We start from the raw sequence: 22,396 nt of genomic DNA on the forward strand, positions 1-22,396 counted from the left end.
AGTAACACAAAATTCTTCTACATGGGTTTGGTACATGAATAAAACTGGAATTAAAACTACCAGTTAGTGAATCTAAAGCCCCCATTAGCTCTTATCTTAGGAGTTAATTGTATTATATTTACATCATAGCTCCTGATACATTACAGCTGTTGCAGTGGAGCTGCTAAATGTAAACAATGCAAAACAAATAGATAAAACAAATTGGGCACTTCACATATGTGGCTCTGAGGTATAATGGAGGTTGCTTTTAACTTACGCTGTGTTATAGTTTATACTTTGAATCTTTCACTCCATCACATTTTCTGGAAGTTTCTTACTAGTGACCTTAGTTTTTATTTTTTGAAACAAAGATAAATCTGTTCCATATCTGTCTCCTAAACATAAATATGAATTTCTACTTACTGAGCAACATCTTGTGACAAATCACAGTTCTTCTTTAAATCATGCAATATATATTTTCTTTTTTTTTTTTTTTTTTTACATATCTGTTTTCAGGTCAAAAAGAATAGACTTCGGGCCTCATGACTGGCACTCGATGCCAGTTTCTGGTGCTCAGACCTGGTTGGTGGTGCCAGGGCTGGAGCCTGGGACAGAGTACCAGTTCAGTGTGTTGGCACAAAACAAACTGGGCACTGGCCCATTCAGCGAAGTTGTGACAGTCAACACTGCAGGTGGGTGCTGCTCTTACTGCCTTCTGCACATAATCAGAAGCTTTCCTCTCTGTTTCTGGCTGCTTTATTCAGAGTCTACCCTGCTCAACACCCAGTGGATCTTTAAATTACTTCACGGGACGGTTTTATTTGTCCTGCAGACAGACTATTTTTAATTTTGCATGCTCATCAGAAGCATTATGGAATATACTGCCCTCTAGTGATGTCTAACTTAATGTATATATTTTCACCTTGTCAGCCGTTTTAAGAAGAGGCGAGTTTCACACCTTTACACATTATTTCTACTTGCAAACCTCACTGCAGCAATACATATTCATGAAACACAGCTGAGATGATTAACGCTGCATACATACACACATAATTATATATATATATATATATATATATATATATATATATATATATATATATATATATATATATACATATATATATATATATATATATATACATATATATATATATAGAGAGAGAGAGAGAGAGATTTTTTTTTTTTTTTTATCTATTTATTTATTTTTGCTGTCTTAAGTCCATTTGTGCTGTAAAATCGAACAAATTAAACTTGTTTAAGGACAAAATTAAGACAACCTGTAATCCTCAATCAAATATGTTTATTTGTGTCTGTATGGAGTGTATGAATTGTGTTGGGGTTCCACTTAAATATACTGAGTCTTAAAATAACAAAAAAAAGTGCATACAGGTCATAGACCAGGGTGGAACCAGACAATATTTCAAAGTGTAATTAGAGACTTTTCTTAATATTGACATATTTAAATCACCATAGCAGAGACTGCATGCATGTAAGTGCCTCACTTCATTTGAGTTTAAGGACAAAAATATCCATGTCAAAAAAGATGCTATGAAAACGTATATATTAATATTATTTCCCATTTTAAATTACTTAAATTTTCTAATCAGCTTAGGGCTTATCATAAGTATCATTATGTATCTTTAGATTTATTATTTTTGGGAAATTTTAACCCCAATATATAACTCTCAAAAACACAAAAAATGATTTTTTTTTCCATATAATACATGCTAAGTGAAACAGGTCAGCAATTGGCACCAACTTTGGTTTTGCCACATATATATATATTTTTTTTTTTTCCAGGGTCAATTTAAACAAAAACAAAGTAGATGCTACAAAAATGTAATAAATTACAATTATTTTTCACTTCAGCTGAGATAAATATTTTTCATCTTTGGTTGTGATTATATCTATCATATATTCCCTTTTTGGGAGTGGGTGGTTTAACCCTTTAGGTGCCATTTTAAAGCTGCAAGACCCAGATGTTTTACACCCAAAAACCTCAAAAGTGAAGTATATTCCATATTTTTCATACAAAGTTGAAATTTGTTTTGATTTTTGGAGTCTGAGATCAGTTTTGACATCAGTTTTAATGCATTACTAGCACTCAGCACTTCAAGGATGAACATATACATGTATAAAAAAAATGGCATAAAAATGTAATAAATTACTAATGTTTTCCACTAATTTTAATTAGCTTCAGTTCTAATCATAACTATTAAAATATTCTATTTTTAACCACTTTAGTAGCATTTTAAAGGGATATAACCTTGATTTTTTTTTTTTATCATCCTAAAACCCAAAAAACACCAACATCAATTTTGCGGAATTTTTTTTTTTCTAGGGTTACACTTAAACAAAAACATTACCATCAGGACAAAAAAGTCCATATCAAAAAGATGCCATAAAATTTACATATCAGTGATGGCTCAGTTCATGTATGTGTTCTGTTAACCATCATGGGCAAAACCACATCCCTAAAAGCGCACACACTGCTATGTGTTCAAAAGTCAACATATTTTTAATAAGTATGTATTAGCCACTTGTATTTTGATATTGAGGTCATTTAATTGAAGTAATGCTTGAAAAAGTCAGATTTTTCTATTTTGCGTTTCAGCTCATGTCACGGCTCAAGGGCACGCTGCCAATTCAGTCTTTGTGTGCTGCTTCCCCAACAGAAATTGAATTTAAGGTGTATGGTATTTAAAATCAGTGTCTCAGCAGAAAAAAAGCTATGAGGGGAGAATAGTGCATGGCCAGATTTTCTACTGTAGTAGCGGAAAGGACAAAGAAGTGGAGATTTTGAATTAAAGAATACACAGATGAAGGCACACCCTAAATCCTCTGTGTGTGCAGTGAGCCACTTTAAAAGGAGAATTATGTAGAACAGACACATGTAGATGCATTCCGGTACCTACTGGAAAAAAGTCTGTTGATATCACTTTGTGAATGAATAATATTGAAACTGGTGTGTTAAGTGACCCGTATATTGATCAAACTCAGGCTACGGAGAGGCTGAAAGAAACCCTGTGATTTTGTAAATGGAGATTAGCTCAAACTTAATTACTTATTGACAATTACTTCAACAGAATATTGCCTTTGTTTTATGCAGGGTAACCCCATGTGCTGTTAGTAAATAATGTGTTGGAGAAAACCTGTTAACCTTCATTCAACAAAGGCTAATTGAGTCTTGTACAGTTTTGACCCTAGTTCACACAAACACACACACGCACACACACGAGCTAAAAGTATAATAAAGATGGACATTAACATCTATGGTTCAATACTTTTCACAACTAATGATATTTATCTTGTTATATACTGTAATGTACCATGTATATATCTATTGTTTTGAAAATAAACATTAGGTATCCTCACCATCCTTTCTAACTTTATTTATACAGTGGATTGTACTGGGAGTTAAATCTGTTTGTGCTCGATACAGGATCAAACAGAGTTCATGTGAGGTTGTATTTTCACTGTGCCAAACCACCAAGCCTCTAAGCCATTTTCCCAAGGCATGAAGCACAATTTATACTTAGTGTTGTTATGGAATATTGAAGTAGGGTTGTCATGATAATGAAATTGCTGTTGACAATTAATTGTCAGTTTAATTATCTTTTTCTTTTCATTTTATGCTACAATAATAGTATAAGCCTAACAGTAGGTTATTTATAACACGTACACTTCATCTAATGAGGAAAAGGAGCTGTTTATTGATGTGGAGCATTAGAACATATAAATGAAAATTGCTTTTCTGTTTTCCTATTCGGTTTTGTACAGAAGGCAGATTTAACATAAATAACTTCAGTGTTCTTACTGACAATGAGTAGCAATCTGAGACAGTAGAAAATGATCTAGGAATACTGATGAAATATGGCATGTGTGCTTATTTTATCCAGGTGTTTATATAGAGGTTTGCATTATCATAATTATGTAAACAAACTGTTCTTAGCTCCAATAACTGCAATAAGTAATCATTGTGACAGGCCAGAGGGTCTCATGGCACCTTTTATACAGTTTGATACCAAACAGGTTATCTGCTGCAGGAGACAGTTTCTATCTGGGCCGGGTCTCATGTAGTTCTCTTTATGTCAACTCGTCTGCTGTGCAGGCTCCCCTCTGGGTACCCCAGAACCACTGGTGCTTCTTACTCCACCACGGTGCCTCACAGCCAATCGCACGCAGCACGGTGTCCTCCTCACATGGCTCCCTCCAGCCAACCACTCCTCCCCCATTGACCGTTACATCATGGAGTTTCGTCTAGGGGAGAGGTGGGAGGCCCTGGATGACCAGATCCCATCCACAGAGACGGAGCTCATCGCCAGAGACCTCGTTCAGGTCAGACAAATGAGACCAGTTAATACAGAAATATGAGGGAGAGTCAAGAGGTTCTCAGACAAACGTTCAAGACAAAGACTGTGTCAAAGACAGCCCCAGCAATACTACACTGAAGGAATCTACCCATGGAAACATAGTTTGAGGAAGTGTTTAGACTCTAATGGAGCTTATGTAGAAAAGTTATTTTGGTAAATAAACTTTTTATTGCATTTGTCTGTGAAGTTTTTGACTCTCCCTTGTATATCAGTGAGGTTTAAGCATATTTGGAGATACGCTTTGACAGGACGGTGCTTTTAATAATGTGATTAAAGTTTGTTTGTGGGCATTACTACTAATTATCTTAGTGCTTTACATTTGATTCAGATTCAGAAAACTTTATTTATCCCGTACGGGCAATTCATTTGCAGCTTACCACAGACATCAGCCCAGACATGTCTGTGGTATTTGAGTGTATTTTCCAACTGTTGAGTTGGACAGTTAAAAATTACAACACATACATTGTAGTTTTATATAAACTTTTCCGTATAAGAAAAAAATCTAAACTTGACTTACTCTTTTTGTGTGTCCTTACATTATGTGAAATGTTTCCAACAATGTTAAAGTAATTGTTATAAGTGATATAGGCTACTGTAAGTGATAAGGGAAGTTCAATGGCCTGTCCCCTTTCTTTTCTTCTTACCTGTCAATGGTTACATAAAATTAGCTAACATTCTTTGCAGCTTTTTCATTAGAACAAAATAAGATAATGTGAATTTATCTCACTGAATGAAATGAATACATTACCTCATCTGTAAATATGATTTCTGCTTTACTCATGTCAGATTTTTCATCAGTAATGGTGGAAAAAACAACAGTTCCCATTATCCCACATATATTACATTATTAATGACCAAATCTAGAAAAAATGGATTAAGTCCTCCAATCATGTCTAAATTTGACCACATTTCTGCTCTATTTTAAGCATCCAGTCACGAAAGATTTTGCACTCATGATTTGTCAGCAGAGACACATCCATAGAGATTTTTTAAATCTGTGTTTAAATAGCCTTTATTTCATATCTGAACTTTACAAACAGCAAAAATGTGTCTAGTGTTTCATGAATGCTTTACATATCAGTTCCCAGATTGGTCCATAATGAAAACTGCTGAGTGCAAAAATCCCTAACTTGTTTCTGTAATGAGCAGAAAAGTGCATGTGTATTTAGCGTCTTTTCCTTTTTTAATGTGTAAGTGTCTGTACCATAACCTACTGAAATGCCCGTCATAATAGACTTCAGCTTTTAACCTATGCTAACAGGTCTGAAAAATGTTCCATTATTGTCGGATTCTTAAAATAATGTTGCTCAGCCATCACATAAGGATGACTAAAATTGTGCAAAAACATTATTACAGATATTTTGTCTACTTGTCACTGGTCGCATTACACAGAAGTCAAAACAAAACATGCATTTCCGAAGTTTCTTAAGTTGTGTGCATTTACACACGGCACAGCAGCAGTAACTTATTAACACCAGATCAGTCAGGATCTTATATTAATGTTGTGTGTTCTTTAACCATTACACTCAGATTCCAAGGTTATGAGGTGTTTATGAAGTGTTTTCAATAAAGCAACCTGATCTCCATTTGTGAAATTAGGACATTTTATTTTTTTGTGTGAAACTCGGAGGTAAGTCCCAAATATGATTATCATTACTCATATCGCTGAGCTTCACAAACTCAAAGATTTTGAGAAAATGAGAGACACGGAAAGAGTGAGTGAGTTTGTGTGCAGTTAATACATGCTTTCTTCAGACATTAATCCAAACTGTATGTGATAATTTGTGTTAGATTTTGCAAGAAGGTATATTTGCATTGAAGGGGACTGATTTTGCACCAAAAGTATGAATATTCACCAATTTATATCCACGCAAATGACACAGCTACACTATGACGCTACTTGTTTGGCAGCTCAGTTTGCTGTGAATTTCACCGATTCCATCTGCTTTATGAATTATATCCTATATTTTGATCCTTCTGTGGATCTGGCTCTGTATTTTGTTATTCAATATGCAGAAATGATACTGTGCATCAAAACTGTATTGCTTTGTATTGCATGGATCACTGTTATTTATTTATTAAGTGAGGACTGCAGATGAAAATTAGCACTGATGCTAACTCCAGCATATTTACATGTTTATACTGAAATGGAATATGTAAATGTGTTCATTAATATGCACTGTCCCGCCTAAATAAAGATATATAATAATGATAATAAAAGACACTAACACAAAAGCTATCTGAGACACTTTATGGATTTAAAAAAACAAACAAACATGTACATCACTAGGTACATCACTAGGCTTGTTGGAGTATACTGTGCACATTAAAATGTATATGAAATGGTTTTTCTGTGGCAGGAGTCCTGGTATGAGTTTCGAGTGATGGCTGTCATGGATGACCTGATCAGTGAGAGTAGCAACGTAGTGGGAGTGTCTAGCACAGGTCAGTACTATAAACTCCACACCAAATCTGAAATATCTTAAAAGAATTGCCATAGGTTTTTGATTGTTCCCTGTGACTCATCAGATCCCTTCCCCCACCCAGAGGTAGCTGAAGAGGGGCTGGCGCGGCCTGTGGTGGCTGGTGTTGTGGCAACTATCTGTTTTCTTGCAGCAGCAGTACTGTTTAGCACTCTAGCAGCTTGCTTTGTGAACAAGCAACACCGTCGCAAACTCAAGCGTAAACCAGGTTTGTCTCCATCTGGGGTTAATACACCCCGTTAACATTAAATGCAGTAATTGTCTGTCTTCCACTGGTGTGATCCACAGCAGAGGAAACACTGAATTGAATGTTTTTGTCCTCTCAGATCCTCCCTTGTCGGTGACACACTTCAGGAAAAGCATAGAGTCACCGTAAGTAAAGCCAGTGTTCGAGCCCCTGCAGTCTGCCAGAGGTGGCCACTACTGTGCATCTTCTCTTGTACTTTACACAGTTTTTACAAAATTTTCTACTCCCATATTTGCAGTGACAAGACATAGATTGGACCAATAATGACAAATAGTGAACCCTTCAAACGCTAACTTCATTTTGTAAAACTGCATTGGGAACAAAGTGGGACATTTGTTAAAATACAGAGGAAGAAGCCCAGAAGATGACGAAAAACACTGATTATATGCTTAGGCTTTTTAGGAGAACATGGATGTGGAAGAACATGGACAGTAGCAACCTCTAGCGGATCACAGGCAGATTAAGCAGAGTTCAAAGAAGTCCAGTCAGCATTTTAGGCACATTACCCAGAGTGCCCGAGCTGCAGTATTTGTATTGATTTTTGATCCGTCTGTATTCTTTAACCTCAAACGCTGTCTGCTTTCTGCATGATTCTCAGTGTTTAATAATGCTGTTTTTTGTTTAGCTGCACATTTAATGTACACTATCAGCTACATGTGTGTATTTGTCTGTCTGTCTGTAAAACCTGTGTACATGTATGACTACATTTCAGTCTTATATAAAAAGCTCATTTGTAACAATAATCTGTGTAAATCCCATTCCAGATTAAATGTTTGTTTGCCTGAGACTTTAGGTAAATCATCAATATCAGATACTCTTGTGTATTTTTAGTAAATGGTCCAGGCAGGTCAGGGAGTTCACACTTCCCACAAGGTCTTTTGGCATAGTCAAAGATGAACCAGGCCCATGTCGTTTGTCTCCCATCGCAGGCCTCCTCTCACCCCCTTGCCAGGGGTAGAGCCCTGCTGGGATGAGCCTGCCAGGAGCAGTTTCTTGCCCCCGCCCGCCAGCCCCCTGTGAGTGCCTGCCTGCACCAAAATACAGAGTGCGCTGCATTGCACTGGCTTGGCTGCATGGTTGATGCATTGTATAGGAATGATCTACTGACAATGAGTATTTGTAGTAGTGAAGCCTACTTGCATGCACGGACGTTTCTGTATCATAAAGGAATCTAACTGCATTGGCTCAGTTGCATGTACAGTACAGTACAGTAAATGTGCACTCTTGATACATGTATGTCTACCTGATGCATTTAGTGACCTAGAAAGAGCTGATTATGCTGCTCCTGGTTCTGGGCAAATGAGGCCTGGTTAGATTTCATGTGCTTTCCACACATCACCATTTGGTGCAGCATATGGAAGCTGTTCTCACTTCTGCTCAAGAAGATGTAGATTCAATAGATCGGTGACATGGTTGTCATGGTTGTGTCGTTGATTCTCTTCTCATCCTGTCATTCTGGCTTGGTTCATTACCTGCTGTTCTATCAGGATCCGCTGCTGTCATAAACTGTTCATTATCATAACGCAGTTCATTATGGCTGTCTTGACTTGAGTGCTTTGGCTTTGTCTTATGTCATTTATTTAATTTAAGAATGAAACTGCAGTTTTGTCTTTTAATTTTACAACATCAAAAGCCTACATTTTACCTTTCCCTTATGTGGGACCCATGTTTTTGTAAAATTAAGCCAATGCCTTGTGTCTGCATTTTTTATATCAGATTATCATCTGGGAAGATAAGTCCAGAGAGCTCCCCTCCATCTCGGCCCCGCTCTCTTTCTTCAGAGGGTTCCCACGGTCCAGGCCTGTACGTCAGGAAGCTGCCTAGCCCTCAGAGAGAAAAAGAAAAAGAGCTCTCCTTCTACAAAAAAACCAAGCGTGCCATAGCCAGCAAGAAATACAGCGTGTCTAAGCATGAGGCAGAGGTCACCACGCCTATTGAACTGATAAGCCGCGGCCCTGATGGCCGCTTCGTTATGGAGAGCCCACCACCCCGGCGCATCCAGGGCTTCCCCTTCGCAGAGGAGTCTGACATGTACCCTGAGTTCCGGCAGTCTGATGAGGAGAATGATTTTGACCCTGGGCCTCTGCCACCCATCATGCCCACGTTGCGGCCCCAGCTCTCCCCAACGTCCTCCAGCCTGGAGTCAACGCAGCCCCCCACCTACAGCCCCCGCCTTCACAGGCCCATGGAAGGTATGAGCTTTGCAGAGGGCAGTGCACTTCACGCCTCAGGGCAGGCCCCAGCCTCCCGCTACAGGGGCTTTCCCCAGGGCCCGTTCTATGGGTATCTAGGCAGCCGAGGTGAATCAGGGATACCGCCACCATTCTACATGCCTGACATCAGCCCGCGTAGCTCTGCTCTATCCTCGCCCCCAGGCACCGCTGAGGGGCCCTTTGGTTACCCCTCTATCCCCGAGGAGAGTGGAGAGATGGAGCACCATCAGTACACTGCCTCTGGCCATTCTCTGTCTCACACACACAGCCCTCCTCCTCATTCACCTGAAAGCTGGCAGCCTCATGAGCTACCCTTCCTGGGTCTAGAGGGTCCACGGTTCATATACCCACCTCACCATACTTTACATCATCCCCAGGACCTCCCCGACCCACCCCCATATCCCCCACACTCTCTCCCGCCCAGTCGCCTGCACCTTCCTCCCCTAAAGGATCCAACAAGCCCTGGACTCCTGCAGCTGGAGGTCCCTGTGGCTCCCCCAGGCAGAGACCGGCCCCCGGGGCCACCGGTTAGGCGTTTAGCTATGCAACAGGCCCAGAGTCTCGGCCAGCTCAGACACACGGCCCACGGTGTGGGTGTACCAGTGTTGCCTTACCCTGACCCGGCAGCCCGTGCAGGGAGCCCAAGCACAGCCCCTAGTAGTAGCCCTCAGTCCTGGCTCAGCCCGAGGGTGGGGCGCCGGGCAGACCCCAGCCTACCCCCTCTAGTCCTACAACCCTCCCGGCTCTCTCCACTCTCCCAAAGCCCACTTAGCACCCAGCCAGGTTCCCCAGATATTCTAGTGCGACCCCCTCCACGACCCAGCATCCTCCGCACCTCTCGGTCTCTGGAGATGCCTGAGATCACCCTGCAGCCCTCGGCCGCTGTCGGTTTCTCCCGGAGGTCCTCCTTGACAGCCTCTCCCACTCAGAGCCAGGGCGCCAAGCTACCCAGCCCCAGTTACCACGCCCACATGTCCTATGCCTCCACTGCAGCCAGTTACCCCTCTCAGTCTCCCTCTCCCCCTCCTGAGGGCAGGGATGTTTTCGGGCAGAGGCCATCCCAGAGAAGGACAGAGGAGGAGATGCTACCCTCAGAGCCCTCTCAGCTCCAGATATCAGCCTCAGGGTAGGTGATCCATTCCAGTAGAGAATAGTCACATATTAATTTAAAGAGGAGACTTCTCTCCTCAGCTGCTCTCTTTTCCAAATTTCCTCTATATTTATTGATGTTTCCTTTTAGGCATAATTAAGATGCATATTGTACTTTAATATGCAGAAGGCATGTAATTGCATTTAGCACACATTTATCAACTCATAAAAATGACAGTTTTCTAACAATTGGATGGCATGTGAAAACTCATACTTTTATATCACTTGATAGCACTTATTCAGTCTCATTTATTATTGTTTTATAATGAAAATAGTACAGAATTTAATTATTTCAATAAGCTTTTAAATGACATTTCTTAATTATTAACTTTACTGTTTTTAAAACTGTGAATTTTTTTCTGCATTTGAAACTTTGAATTGAGCCATTTTACACACAGCTGGATGTAAACCAAATTTAATCAGACATCAAATTTCATTGGTAAAAAGGAATAACATAATAAATTGTCATTTCTATGCTCAGCCTTACAGTTAAACATATATGCTATAAACATATGTTTTGAAAATTTCATTAAATTACATAACAATACAGATAAAAACCAAAATATGTTATCTGCCCTTAGGTCAGTTTTTATGTGGGAATCCTGCAATCAAAGCCAGCATGAACAGACAAAAAGCTCCAACTACAAGTACTCTCTTTTTTTAAACACTTGAAATGCTTTTAATGCCTTGGCAAAATCATATTAAATAATATTAACAATAATTATAACAAAAAACTCTGATCAAATTGTCTGCGGGTTTTGACATTATTTTGACTCTGTGATGAAGAATTGATGCTACATCAGAGTTTTTTTTACTGGTTTAATATGACCATGCCATGGTAACAAAAGCAGATTAATGGTTTAAAAAGAGAGTGTCTTTTCCTGGAGGTTTTGTCCACATGAATCCCTTTGAAAAAGCACCTCAAATAAGTTCAGTTTGAGTTCAGAAAGCGCTCCTTCCCAATTATTCTTTCGGCACTTAAGCGGATTTTAGTTCATTGTCCATTGGCCCTGTGTTTCAGATACATACATTGTTTACACCTACATTAGAATGTGGCTGAGACTCATTCTTGACGCCCTGCTGTATTTCTATACTTCACACCGCCCCCTCACACCGACCTCACAACCCTAGAAGCTACAGTCATACAGTAGCTTAAGTCACGAAGCACAGATCTGCTTCTGCACTATCACTGGCCTTTAAGGAAAGTAGCTTATAGGGCTGCTGCTTTATAGAGGGTAAGGGTCTTACCTGATTTGTTTTTGATTGATCTCAGCTATCTGGGCAGCGGTTGTTGTGGACCCGGTCCCCTACGCCGCAATAGGTAAGGGTCGGACCCATGTCTGAGAGGGGAGGGGTCAGCAGGGGGAGGGCTCTAATCACTCTCTCCTTTAAAGGGGAATCGCTTTGGGTTGTGCCTCTGTACTGGATTCAAGTGAAGTACAGCTAATGGTAATAATGACTGCAGGATACATTTGTCAATACAGTTCTAAGAACAGTAAGCCTGCTGTGGTGAAAGCTACAGTAATTACGCTTGTGAGCAAGCACGAGGAGGGTTTTGGACGGTGGAGAAGCATTTGATTTTGGTTTTTGATTGTTGAATATAGACATGTTTCCCTGCACAAAAAAGCCTTGAATCAATAGAGGACGCACATGAATGATAGTCTGGAGTATTCCCCTTTAAAGTTTTGTTCCATGTGCAAAATGCCATGCATGCATTCTCTAAACTTCTCTCTATGACCAAACAAATAACAACAATTTTCAAACTAAATTCTTTGTCACATTTGTTGTCCTAAGTGCTTTCGTTTCTCTGTCATGTGACTGTTTTTAATGGCCATTTCCTCCTCCTGTCATGTGACTGTTCTTTAACGGCCATTTCCTCTTCCTGCCATCTCCTCCCGTCAGCATGGTGAAGCCTCTGTACGCAGTGTTCATGTTTATGAAAGTGTGCTGTACAGTGTTTATGTCTATGGAAATGTACTCTATTTACCATACTGTGGCCTCTGCGCACAGTACATGTCATAATGGAAATGTTCTCGATCTGTCCAGGACTGTTGCAATTCTCAGATTTGTCTCCCCCTCTCTGCTAATGCCTCTCAATCTCTCTCTCCACAGTGACAAATGATGGACAGCATCTCTAAAGCTTTGTGTTCCTATTCCTTTTGAAACACATGTTTGGCACAACAACTTGACTTAATGAAGCTTTAAGTCAAGCTTTGACGCTGGTTGTATTCAGATTTTGAAAGCCTCATGAACCCGAACTTAAATGTAAAATGTTTATGAGGTTATTTGGACTTAATTAAACTTTATCGCATCTTTCTATGAGAGATGGACAACAAAACAAGAGTAATCGGTATGAGGTAAAATACTTCTGAAACAGATTGCTTACTGTGACAGTGATGATACATTAACCTGTGATTTTTTCTGCCGATTGAACGTTGATTATTTTTCATTCAACTTAGCATGTATCACTCATGAAATGAAAATAGTTCTTCACAATTTAAAGACATCTTCTTGTTTTTGTTTCCTATTTAAAACCCACACACACACATACACGTAAGTAAATATAAATGAAGCTGGAGAAGCACTCACATATAAACTAAAAATGGTGCTACTGGAAGAGTTGAAAATAAAATCAAGGAACAGTAATTTCACAGTTCCTGCAATTATTTTCATTTTATGAGTTTTATACAGCAAACCAAACAATATTGCTCGCATTTCTGAAGCAGTTATTATTTAAAGGCCCATACCTGAATAAGTAATTGCATTTATTGTCTAAAATTATATGTAAGCATTCGTGTCTTTTTTATATTGTGACTGTCTCCATTTTAGGAAAAAAAATGTTTTGTTCTACAGTAATGGAATCTGAAATTAAAGTGAAATGAATCTTGTGTCTACTCTGAATCAAAATGATTCGTCTAAATCCTGGACGGGTCTTTAATATAATGAGTGTTTGGAAGCAACTTAGAGCCAAACTTTCACCAAAGCCACTGCCACATTCTGTCTACTCTTCTTTCTCTTTCTTTGATTTTTTTTTTATACTTCAGTGCTTCCTTCTTTCTGTCTTTCTTTATTTGTGTCTAACTTTTTTCATCCATCAATGCAAATAGAAAGTGGAATTCATCACCATAGTGAAAGGGCTCTCAGTAGAAGTGCAAGAGCTCATCCAATCATTTGATAGCACCCACTGGAAATAGCAATGAAAGAGCCATTCTGTCTTTTCACTCTGAGACAGGATTGAACATGACTGTTGGATTAATGCAGAACAATGTATGCTGTGCCTCTCTCCTCTTCTCAGGGAACCTCTAGGTGCGTCTAGTGATCCTGCCGGGTCTGAGAGCTTACCAGCACTGCTACACCACTGCATTACTAAAGCCAAGGGAGTGGCTGCCAACAATAATAACAACACAACCTCCGGAAGGAGAACAGGTTAGTCAGACGATTAAAGAAAAGACACAAAGGGCTGATCTGAAATGTATGGGTGGTGTAGTACTCTACAATGGCTAGAGAAGGATTGAGATTAATACAATAGTTCATCTTTACTTAATGACAAAGTTTGACATACCTTTTCAGTCTAATGACATTTGCTGTTCTGAACCATAACAAAAGGTGAAGGTTAAAGGTTGAAAAGTTATCAGTCTTGATTATCCCCGAAGGTAAATTTGATCTCTGGATTTTACCTCTTATACAGGATGTACTATTAGCATTGGCATTAGCATTAGCATTAGCATTAGCGATAACCTTTACCACTCAGCATATTAGCAGCAGTGAGCAAAAAAAAAGTTTGATATATCTTTTTCTGTTCAGTCTTTTTATACTGAATCATAACAGAAGGTTATGGTTGAAAGGTTAACACACTGCTTTGTCCTTGAAGGTAATTTGGTCTGCATCTTACCTCCTGTTACACACACAGCACATAGCATTAGCATTAGCACATCAGGAGCAGTGAGCTGCCACTGAAGGCACCCAGAGATCTCTTTTTCACTCAGATCAATGTTGTTAAATAAAAAATATTTAATTACAATATTAGTCTCTGAGATGTAAAGAAAAGTTTTTAGACACTAAACTATGAAGTACATATTCTTAATAATACTTGCCAAATGTCATGAATCCACTGTTATGATTGGGTTACTATTCCAGTTGATCCATGTGTTTATATCATTTATACATTTAGCTTAGCATTGTATTACTTATTTTACTTGCATCACATACTTACACTGGTCTGTAATTCTTCAATTCAGTCTTAATTTTCAGAGATAAAATGTGCTATAACTTACATATTTTGATAAGATGAATTGGAAAACATCTTATCAAAGTGTATGTAGGCTACGTTTCAGATTTACACCACAACACAACCCCCATGTATTCCTACAAACATAATTCAGCACAGTTTAAGTAATTTATTCATGATTATCCTCCAGAGTTAACCTGTTTAAATAATATATTTAATATTATTGCTTTAGAGGTTGAACTTGAAGAATCAATGAATGTTTTCTGTTGCTTACAACTTGGTTTTTTGTCTGGGAGATAAAGAATATTATAGTCTTATTTAAAGACAATGGTGTTAGTAATTGCTAAATGTAAATACGTTCACATATTGAGAAAATATATATTTTTTCTTTATTTCCAAATGTACCTCTTTTAAGCCTGACATCTCTACCTTTAAGATTATCTTTGGGTTGTTTGAAACTAGGTGTGTTTTCTTGTATTAAATATCTTAGAAAGGGAAATTTTCCTTTCCTGTTGATGGACCATTTTTCACAGATTTCATAAATTTTTTCATGATGTTTTTGAGTGCTGAGTTTTTGCAGTGCCTCCCTGGTTGGGATCAATGACATAAAATGCTAGTACTCAAAACAGGGACCTTAAACTCATTTTCTTTTAGGGGCCACATTCAGCCCAATTTGATCTCAAGTGGACCGGACCAGTAAAATATTAGTAATAATATTACTAACATAATAACCTATAAATAGTGACAACTCCAAATTTTTGTTTTTGTTTTAGTGCAAAAAATCCCATTAAATTATGAAAATACTTACTTTTATAAACTATTCAAACAAAAAAGATGTGAATAACCTGAAAAAAACTGAAATTTCTTAAGAAAAATAAGTGCAATTTTACAATATTATGCCTCAACTTCTCATTTCTACAAGTGCATTATGGATCGGATCTACAAAGACACTAAACACAGAAAGACAATAGACATTTCTGGTAGTTCGTATTTGTTCAGGTTATTCACATTTTATCGTTACAGGATAGTTTGTAAATGTAAATATTTTCATAATTTAATGTTATTTTTTGCACTAAAACAAAGACAAAAATTTGAAGTTGTCATTATTTATAGACATAATGTAATATTTTTTTCACATCAAACCGAGAAGAAAATATGGAGTCATTATTTCTTGTTAGTTATTATGCTATTATTTTACTGTAGATCATATTGGTCTGTATGTAGAACCTGAACTAAAATGAGTTTTGACAGCCTTGACTGCGGAATTTTTGCACTTTGCAAATTCATCCCACGGGCCGCATTGGAACCTTTGGTGGGCCGCATGTTTGACACCCCTGACTCAAAAGGAAGAAAATAAAATTCATTCTGATCATACTTAGGTCCATGTGTAGATGTACTTGTGGCATTATACTGTGTTGACTTGCTGCCTTCCCTTCAGGTGTGTCTCCCTCTCAGACCCAGCAGCAATCTCAGACACCCCAAGAGGGAGAGGATCTCGACTTCTACAGAAAGAGGAAAAGGCAAAATAAGAAGAACCCCTATCTCTATTTGACCTCCCTCCTGCACCGCAGGCAGTCTGAGGAGGACCAGACAGGCATTCTGGCCAGTGCAGACTCTGAGGGCCCAAATTATGGGACTCTACGCTGACCCATGTGCCCACTACTGTCAGTGACAGGCCAAGCCATTGGACTCGACGAAACTGACCTCCCCGCTCCAAAAACAACCCACCCCTAAACCCCCCCTGCTCCACCCCGGTCTCTGTATCAAGCTAATACGTTTCTTATAATCTCTAAAGTTCATCGTTGTTTGGGGGACGGGAAACATGAAGCTGAATACTCTGGGGTTGGAGATCTTATTTAAAGATAAGAACAATGGCTTTTCTGATTTATCACCACTACTTGTCTCTGAGGAATTTCACTTGAAAATGCTCTGAAAATATATAATGTATATAAATAGTAAAACAAGGGAATTAAGCTTCCTCCTACAGTAATAAAAATGTGTTGGTTGAGTATGTCACAACACGTTAAAATTTTTTCACTCACTGGTCATCGAGGGGTCCATATCTTTAGGTTTTTCAGTGATACAGTGTACTGTTAAGCCTGGTGCGTCCTTGGACAGGGACATGAGTCTACCTTTCCTACAATACAAATAGTGTCAGTATTTAACACAGGGTTCTTACCACAAAATATACCTCAGAGTAAACGCAGAGTTGCTGTAATTCTTGTGGTATACTGTACGTACTTGACCTTTTTACATATGAAACGTATGGATAAAAAGGTTTATATCACACGCCACACTCATTCAGACAGATAATATGGCCTAACCTTGCCTAATTTAGAAGCTTTTTATTCTCAGTAATAGCTGGCATATGTTCATTTTGATTTAATATCCAATGCCAATTAGAAAACAGTGTCTTAATTTTTTAGTGCTCGATGGCTTAGTGTCTTTACACTCATCATTCTGGCACAGCATTAAAACAAAGACCATAGCCTTCATGAGAACTCTCAAAATAATTTGGGACTTTACTGCTCAACAGAGGTTGGACTTGTAGGATTAGAAGAACAGGGTGATGAATTGTGAAGTGTACTGTAGTATGTATTTCATTATTAAGGAATCATTTGTGATGTGGCACATCTTAAGGTGCCTTTTTTTGCCTTTTCTCTCTTGTTTTTCTTGCATAAGAATCAACTGCCTTTTCCTTCGCCTTCTCATATTTGTCTCTTTGGGTGTGAGGGACTCCAACATTTTGTGTGTTTTACTTCTTTTTCTGCCAAGGACACATAAGAGAAAATGGATACAGAGGATGCATAGCTCTTGTTTTTCTTTTTTTCTTTTCTTTTTTTAACATATACACTTTAAATCTGTACCTGCTTCAACTGTGCGTATCCAAGAGATAGGACATAGCCTGTAAAAATAAAAGTCTGGCTTGTGTTTCCTGTACTGAACATAAGATTTAAAACAGTAAATAAATCATTAAGTAGAAATGCAGTGGAAAAGTACAGGAGCACTACAGGAGTTTTCATGCAGAAAGAACAAACTACTATAGAAAGGATGTTAATGTTTAACAGCAGCTGTTAGAGGAGAATGTGATTGCTTCATAAAATTGCTGTCAAATACTAGAAGCAATGGAAAACATTTCAATAATGGCCACCCTGACTGTTTATCTTTTAACAACTGTATATTACTTGCTAGCTACTTCTACTGCGTGTTTGTTAATTTTTGACACTAACCGATAATGAATGTATGTTTTGCTGTACAGGAAATGAATGTCCCGATGTCACAGTACATTGAATGACACCATTACGTTGTTTATAGACGACCAGTTGGCACATGAAGTCCAAATTGTTCAACTTCTCTCTGTTTTTCCTGTATGAGGTGGGCCCAAACCAATTCTGAGCCAAGTTCCCCTTTGTTCTGCCGGCTACAGAAACAACTCTTTTTCATTCTGTTGTTAAAGCTGATTCAATCATTTAAAGACATATCAAATAATTTTCCATCTGCTACTAGCAAATCAGAGGTTTTCCAACTACTATCCACATGAATGAATCGACTCAATGTCTGCTTAATGAAATCTCTTTTGACAAGTGAGAAAGTGATGATTGCCTGTAAGTGAGAAATGAATGCGCCAAAGTGCGTATTCTACTTTAACTAATTGGTTTCATGTATGATACAAGGAAAAAAAAACTCTATATTTGTTATGTACTGTACATGGTGTGTATTGTATTTGTAAAGATTAATCAAACCATGTTTTACAGGAAAACATTCTTGTACAAGGATGTATGAAAAGATGGGAGAATCCCAAGGAAAAGAAATTAGATTATATATAAAAGTATTTGCTTACAGTACGGCTTTAAGTGGATAATGTTTTTAAAACATTTTAAGGTGCCTCATTTGTCATACTTTAGCAGACATTATTTTATCTGAGAAGAAAAGTAACTTTAATGTTAGTACCGTACAATGTATTATTGCCATAGCCCGCTGGCTGCACAAGTTGAGTAGTATTTTCTCTGATGTATAGTTCGTGAATGCCCATTGGAAAAGCTTTAGAAGCAGAAGTGTGTTGCCCTCTATAATATTTCTGGAACAAGTAATACTGTATTTTGCCCGTTCATGAGCACACATGTAGATTCACTCCAGATCTCTTCGCCTTCAGGTGTCCAAAGCAAATAAACTGAAGGAAACTTTTTTCTAAGAGTCACAGACATGCTATAGTCATGTACAATACGTGCTGTGGAGAAAATTGTGTTTACATTAGTTTGATAAAGAAAAGTGTGTTAGGGCATAGTTGCTTTGAACATTACAACTTGGTGCTATGTTTAACTTTGTGGTGCTGTAGAATAGAGGTCTAAAGATTTTTTTGTTTTGTTTTGTTTTGTTTTGTTTTGTTCATTTTCCACAAGCAACTCTTCAGCCCTTTGTGTTCGAGCAACTAAATTAGCTCTGGTAGACACTAGGTCCTTATCATAACAGTATCATGTGTGATGACAGTGATAGACAATACTGGAAAATAGTAGTATATCCTCAAATTATAGACACTTGTGATGCTACTTTCAAATGAACTCAAGATGACCTGTTTTTATAGTGTGTTTGCAATGTCTGTCTGTGCTTCCAAGGTACCCTCTCTAAAGTATATTTGTGATGATATTGACAATATTAACCCAGCCTAAAAGGAGAAACATACCGTAATTGTCACCACTGGTAATCTAATTTAGATTAGTACACGCCATAGGACACATGGGAAGGAATCTGAGAGCATCGTCAGGTCATGAGGGGATATTTTCTACACATACACTTCCCGTAAGTCTACAGTCTTTGGTTAACAGCACTGTTTTTCAAGCACACTACTGCAGGGGCGTAACAGTCTCACGCCATCTCACCACCCTCTGAAGGTAGAGCCTACTAGTACTGTACAGTATAGCCATGAGTAGTCATCAGACCACCTTTGTATTTCTTATCGGTGAAGGTATTTGGGAAAGCTGTTAACTCATACATCCTCTCCATGGGTTTTTCGAATGGATGTTGTCTTCCGGGCTCTTCTTTGCATATTCAACAGAAACATGTACAGTGTTTTAAGAGGGCTGCTTTGGACGTACTGTTAGCTTTTTAATTTTTTTATATTGTTTTTTTTTTGTTTGTTTGTTTGTTTTTTATTTTGGTTTCCAATTTCTTGCTTACAGCTTTTAGTGCATCACTAGGTGCTGATAGGATGATATTTAGAACTGATTTGATTTTTTATTGTATTAATCTTGCATGTAGAGACAATACAAAACGCCTATTTAGCAATCATTCATGGACATCCGAGCTGGTTGTTATTGGACGGAAAATAGAATATGTAGTATTTTCTATATTCTCTGTTTTTTCATGTGTACCAGCACTGAGAAACTAGAATGTATTATTATCGTAGGCTACAATAAGCACTACATTGTTGACTGTTTTAGCTAATGCTCATACTCAAGCAAACCAAGTAGTGCTTAAAGGACGAAAATTTACTACATTTCATTTCATTTTCATCCACTGAACTCTGTGCTGTACATCACATGTTTACATTCTGTATTCTGTACATTGTTTTGTCATTTATTTGTGTATATGTTCCCATATTTTTTCAGTTTCATTCAACAATGTTCATATGTAAATAACTCAAAGCAAAGACATTTTTTTACTTTTCTCTGTTTTATTAAAACAATAACCTGATGTTTTCTCTTTAATTTTTTTTTTAGACTTGTCATTCTTTTCTGTCACTACATCAGGTATTACGCTTCACTTAACTTTTTTGTGAGCAATTAACTCATACTGTATGGTGCTGTACCAAAGCCTTATGTATAATATTTGTATTACTTTTTTCTCGTTCGCCACTGCTGTCCAGTGAATTCTGTATCGTCTGAGATCATGTCTTACTCACTCTTCATGTTCAACTGCCATGGGTCTCGTTTCTTTGTAATAAACAGAAACCGAATGAACTAAAAATGTAAAAGCTCCTGGGCCTGATAACAACTGGCCTGGATAGTGACAGTCGCCAAGCCTTTTAGGGAAAACGCACAGGCTCACTTCTGGTGGCTCCTCATGACGTAGACATGGGCCTAGCACATGATCTATGCTCTATCTATGGCATGTCTGTGAGAATATGAAAGCAGTGTTGTATTCATGTCACCATATCATTTCAAATGCTTAGTCCCATACAAAATTTTCCTCTCAAATTTTTGTATTTTGATATAATAAAAAACTCAAAAGAGGTTTTTACTGTGTGTGTTTTGTCTCTTGGAACAATCTGTTTAGTGAAGAAGGTGTAGTTCATATGCTGGACACAGGGTGTAAGTGTTGGGCAGAGAGTGGGATAGGTACTGTGATAATAGGACCAGCTTAATCAGGTCAGAGATGTTTAATTCCAGGACACAGAGGGAGCAGCAGCCTTAGATATTCTCTCTTTGTGCTGTTTCACATTGACATAAAATGCCCGAAGCTGCTTACCAACTGTGCATAAACACATGCATGTTCAATGATTAATATTTTGACCCCAGCTCCACCCAGACGTTAAGGAATGAATTATGTGGCGGCTTAAGCAGGACAAGGAAAACAAATAACTTGAAAGAGGATGAGGTCTGTCAGAATGACCTTTGTGCTTTTGTTGAAATTCCCTATGGCAGGTTGGGAAACAAACAAATGAGCTGCCATCTGCATACACCCGAGGACATGAGGAGAGCAGGTAATCCACAGGTCAAACACACAAACGAATAAATGTCACTGCATGGTTTGTGTTTACCACCTGCAATTAGAATCAAATTTTTTGGCTTATTTTAGTATATTTATCTTAGGAGTTTTATATGAAGGCTGCAACTGTTGCATTTTTGCATAAAAATTCATTCGTGATGTATGAGGCACTTATCATAACTTGCAAGATTTCCAAGGTCCAAAAGGAACAGCATATACCAAAATATGTACAGTTTCTGCAGCACTCAATCTAATGCAGAGATGGATTTTGATGTAAAACAAATCAATAAATAGAAATGGATGTTATAAGATGAAAAGCTGAATTCATCTCAGAGTAGACCAACACAGTGATATGATGTATAAGATGAGCTTTTGCCCACCAGGTTTCACTCCTCTCACTGTTACCACCCACCTACACTATGGTTATGTAATTCTGTACAAAGCATTACCTAACACCAACACAACTTGCCTAAAACAAAACAAAAAAAAAAGCTACTTTGGCTTCTCAATAGCATCAAACATGTCCTCTGTGCATATACCTTTACCTCATTCATATCTTGGTCCTTGACATTGAAAAAGGTCTGAGAACCCCTGGGGCTAAAAACATCCAAGGCGCGCGCACGTAATCAGTTGTGCGCGCCCCCGCAGCTGAGTGCAGATTCTCAGCAGCCAGCCAGTCAGCCGCGGCTCCCAGATGACTCCCACACTGCCTCCGCGATGTCGCACCGAAGCCTAGTTTTATCTCCAAAAGCATCTACCTCAGATTAGCGGCTGTTTGTGTTTCTGCGGGTGTGCGTGTGTGGAAGCGTGTATGTCCGAGCTCGGCGTTTGAGCAGTGCGATGCTGACAACATGTTTCCTTGTCGAGACGCGGAGCTGTGTGCAGCATAGAGGAGGCAGCAGAGTGGAGCAGCGTGCACACATACAGGTATGCCCTTTCAACACACTGCCACTATCATGCACTGGATATATACTCACTGTCCTGCCTCTGTCCTCATAAAGGTCACATTCACACCT

General features: G+C 38.4%; 2 protein-coding genes across 5 annotated transcripts in view; both read left to right on the plus strand.

Annotated features, from left to right (window-relative positions):
- The window catches only part of igsf9ba (immunoglobulin superfamily, member 9Ba), a 70,966-nt gene extending 50,061 nt beyond the window's left edge, over positions 1 to 20,905 (plus strand). Inside the window, exons 13-22 of one of the 4 annotated variants that reach the window (XM_030152442.1) lie at positions 496 to 671; positions 4,094 to 4,320; positions 6,716 to 6,800; positions 6,885 to 7,046; positions 7,165 to 7,210; positions 8,015 to 8,101; positions 8,802 to 10,424; positions 11,721 to 11,768; positions 13,743 to 13,873; positions 16,114 to 20,905. In XM_030152442.1, the coding sequence (XP_030008302.1) occupies positions 496 to 671; positions 4,094 to 4,320; positions 6,716 to 6,800; positions 6,885 to 7,046; positions 7,165 to 7,210; positions 8,015 to 8,101; positions 8,802 to 10,424; positions 11,721 to 11,768; positions 13,743 to 13,873; positions 16,114 to 16,322 (2,794 nt within the window). In that variant the 3' untranslated portion in view covers positions 16,323 to 20,905. The remainder of the gene's footprint in view (positions 1 to 495; positions 672 to 4,093; positions 4,321 to 6,715; positions 6,801 to 6,884; positions 7,047 to 7,164; positions 7,211 to 8,014; positions 8,102 to 8,801; positions 10,425 to 11,720; positions 11,769 to 13,742; positions 13,874 to 16,113) is intronic. The other 3 variants (XM_030152443.1, XM_030152444.1, XM_030152445.1) reach the window with 3 other exon arrangements.
- Positions 20,906 to 22,030: 1,125 nt separating this feature from the next.
- arhgap32a (Rho GTPase activating protein 32a) overlaps positions 22,031 to 22,396 on the plus strand; it is a 32,074-nt gene continuing 31,708 nt past the window's right edge. Inside the window, 1 exon segment of the mRNA XM_030151932.1 lies at positions 22,031 to 22,307. The gene's annotated coding sequence lies outside the window, so the exon portion shown is untranslated.

This window comes from Sphaeramia orbicularis, chromosome 13 (genome assembly GCF_902148855.1).
Source record: "Sphaeramia orbicularis chromosome 13, fSphaOr1.1, whole genome shotgun sequence".
Taxonomy (NCBI): domain Eukaryota; kingdom Metazoa; phylum Chordata; class Actinopteri; order Kurtiformes; family Apogonidae; genus Sphaeramia; species Sphaeramia orbicularis.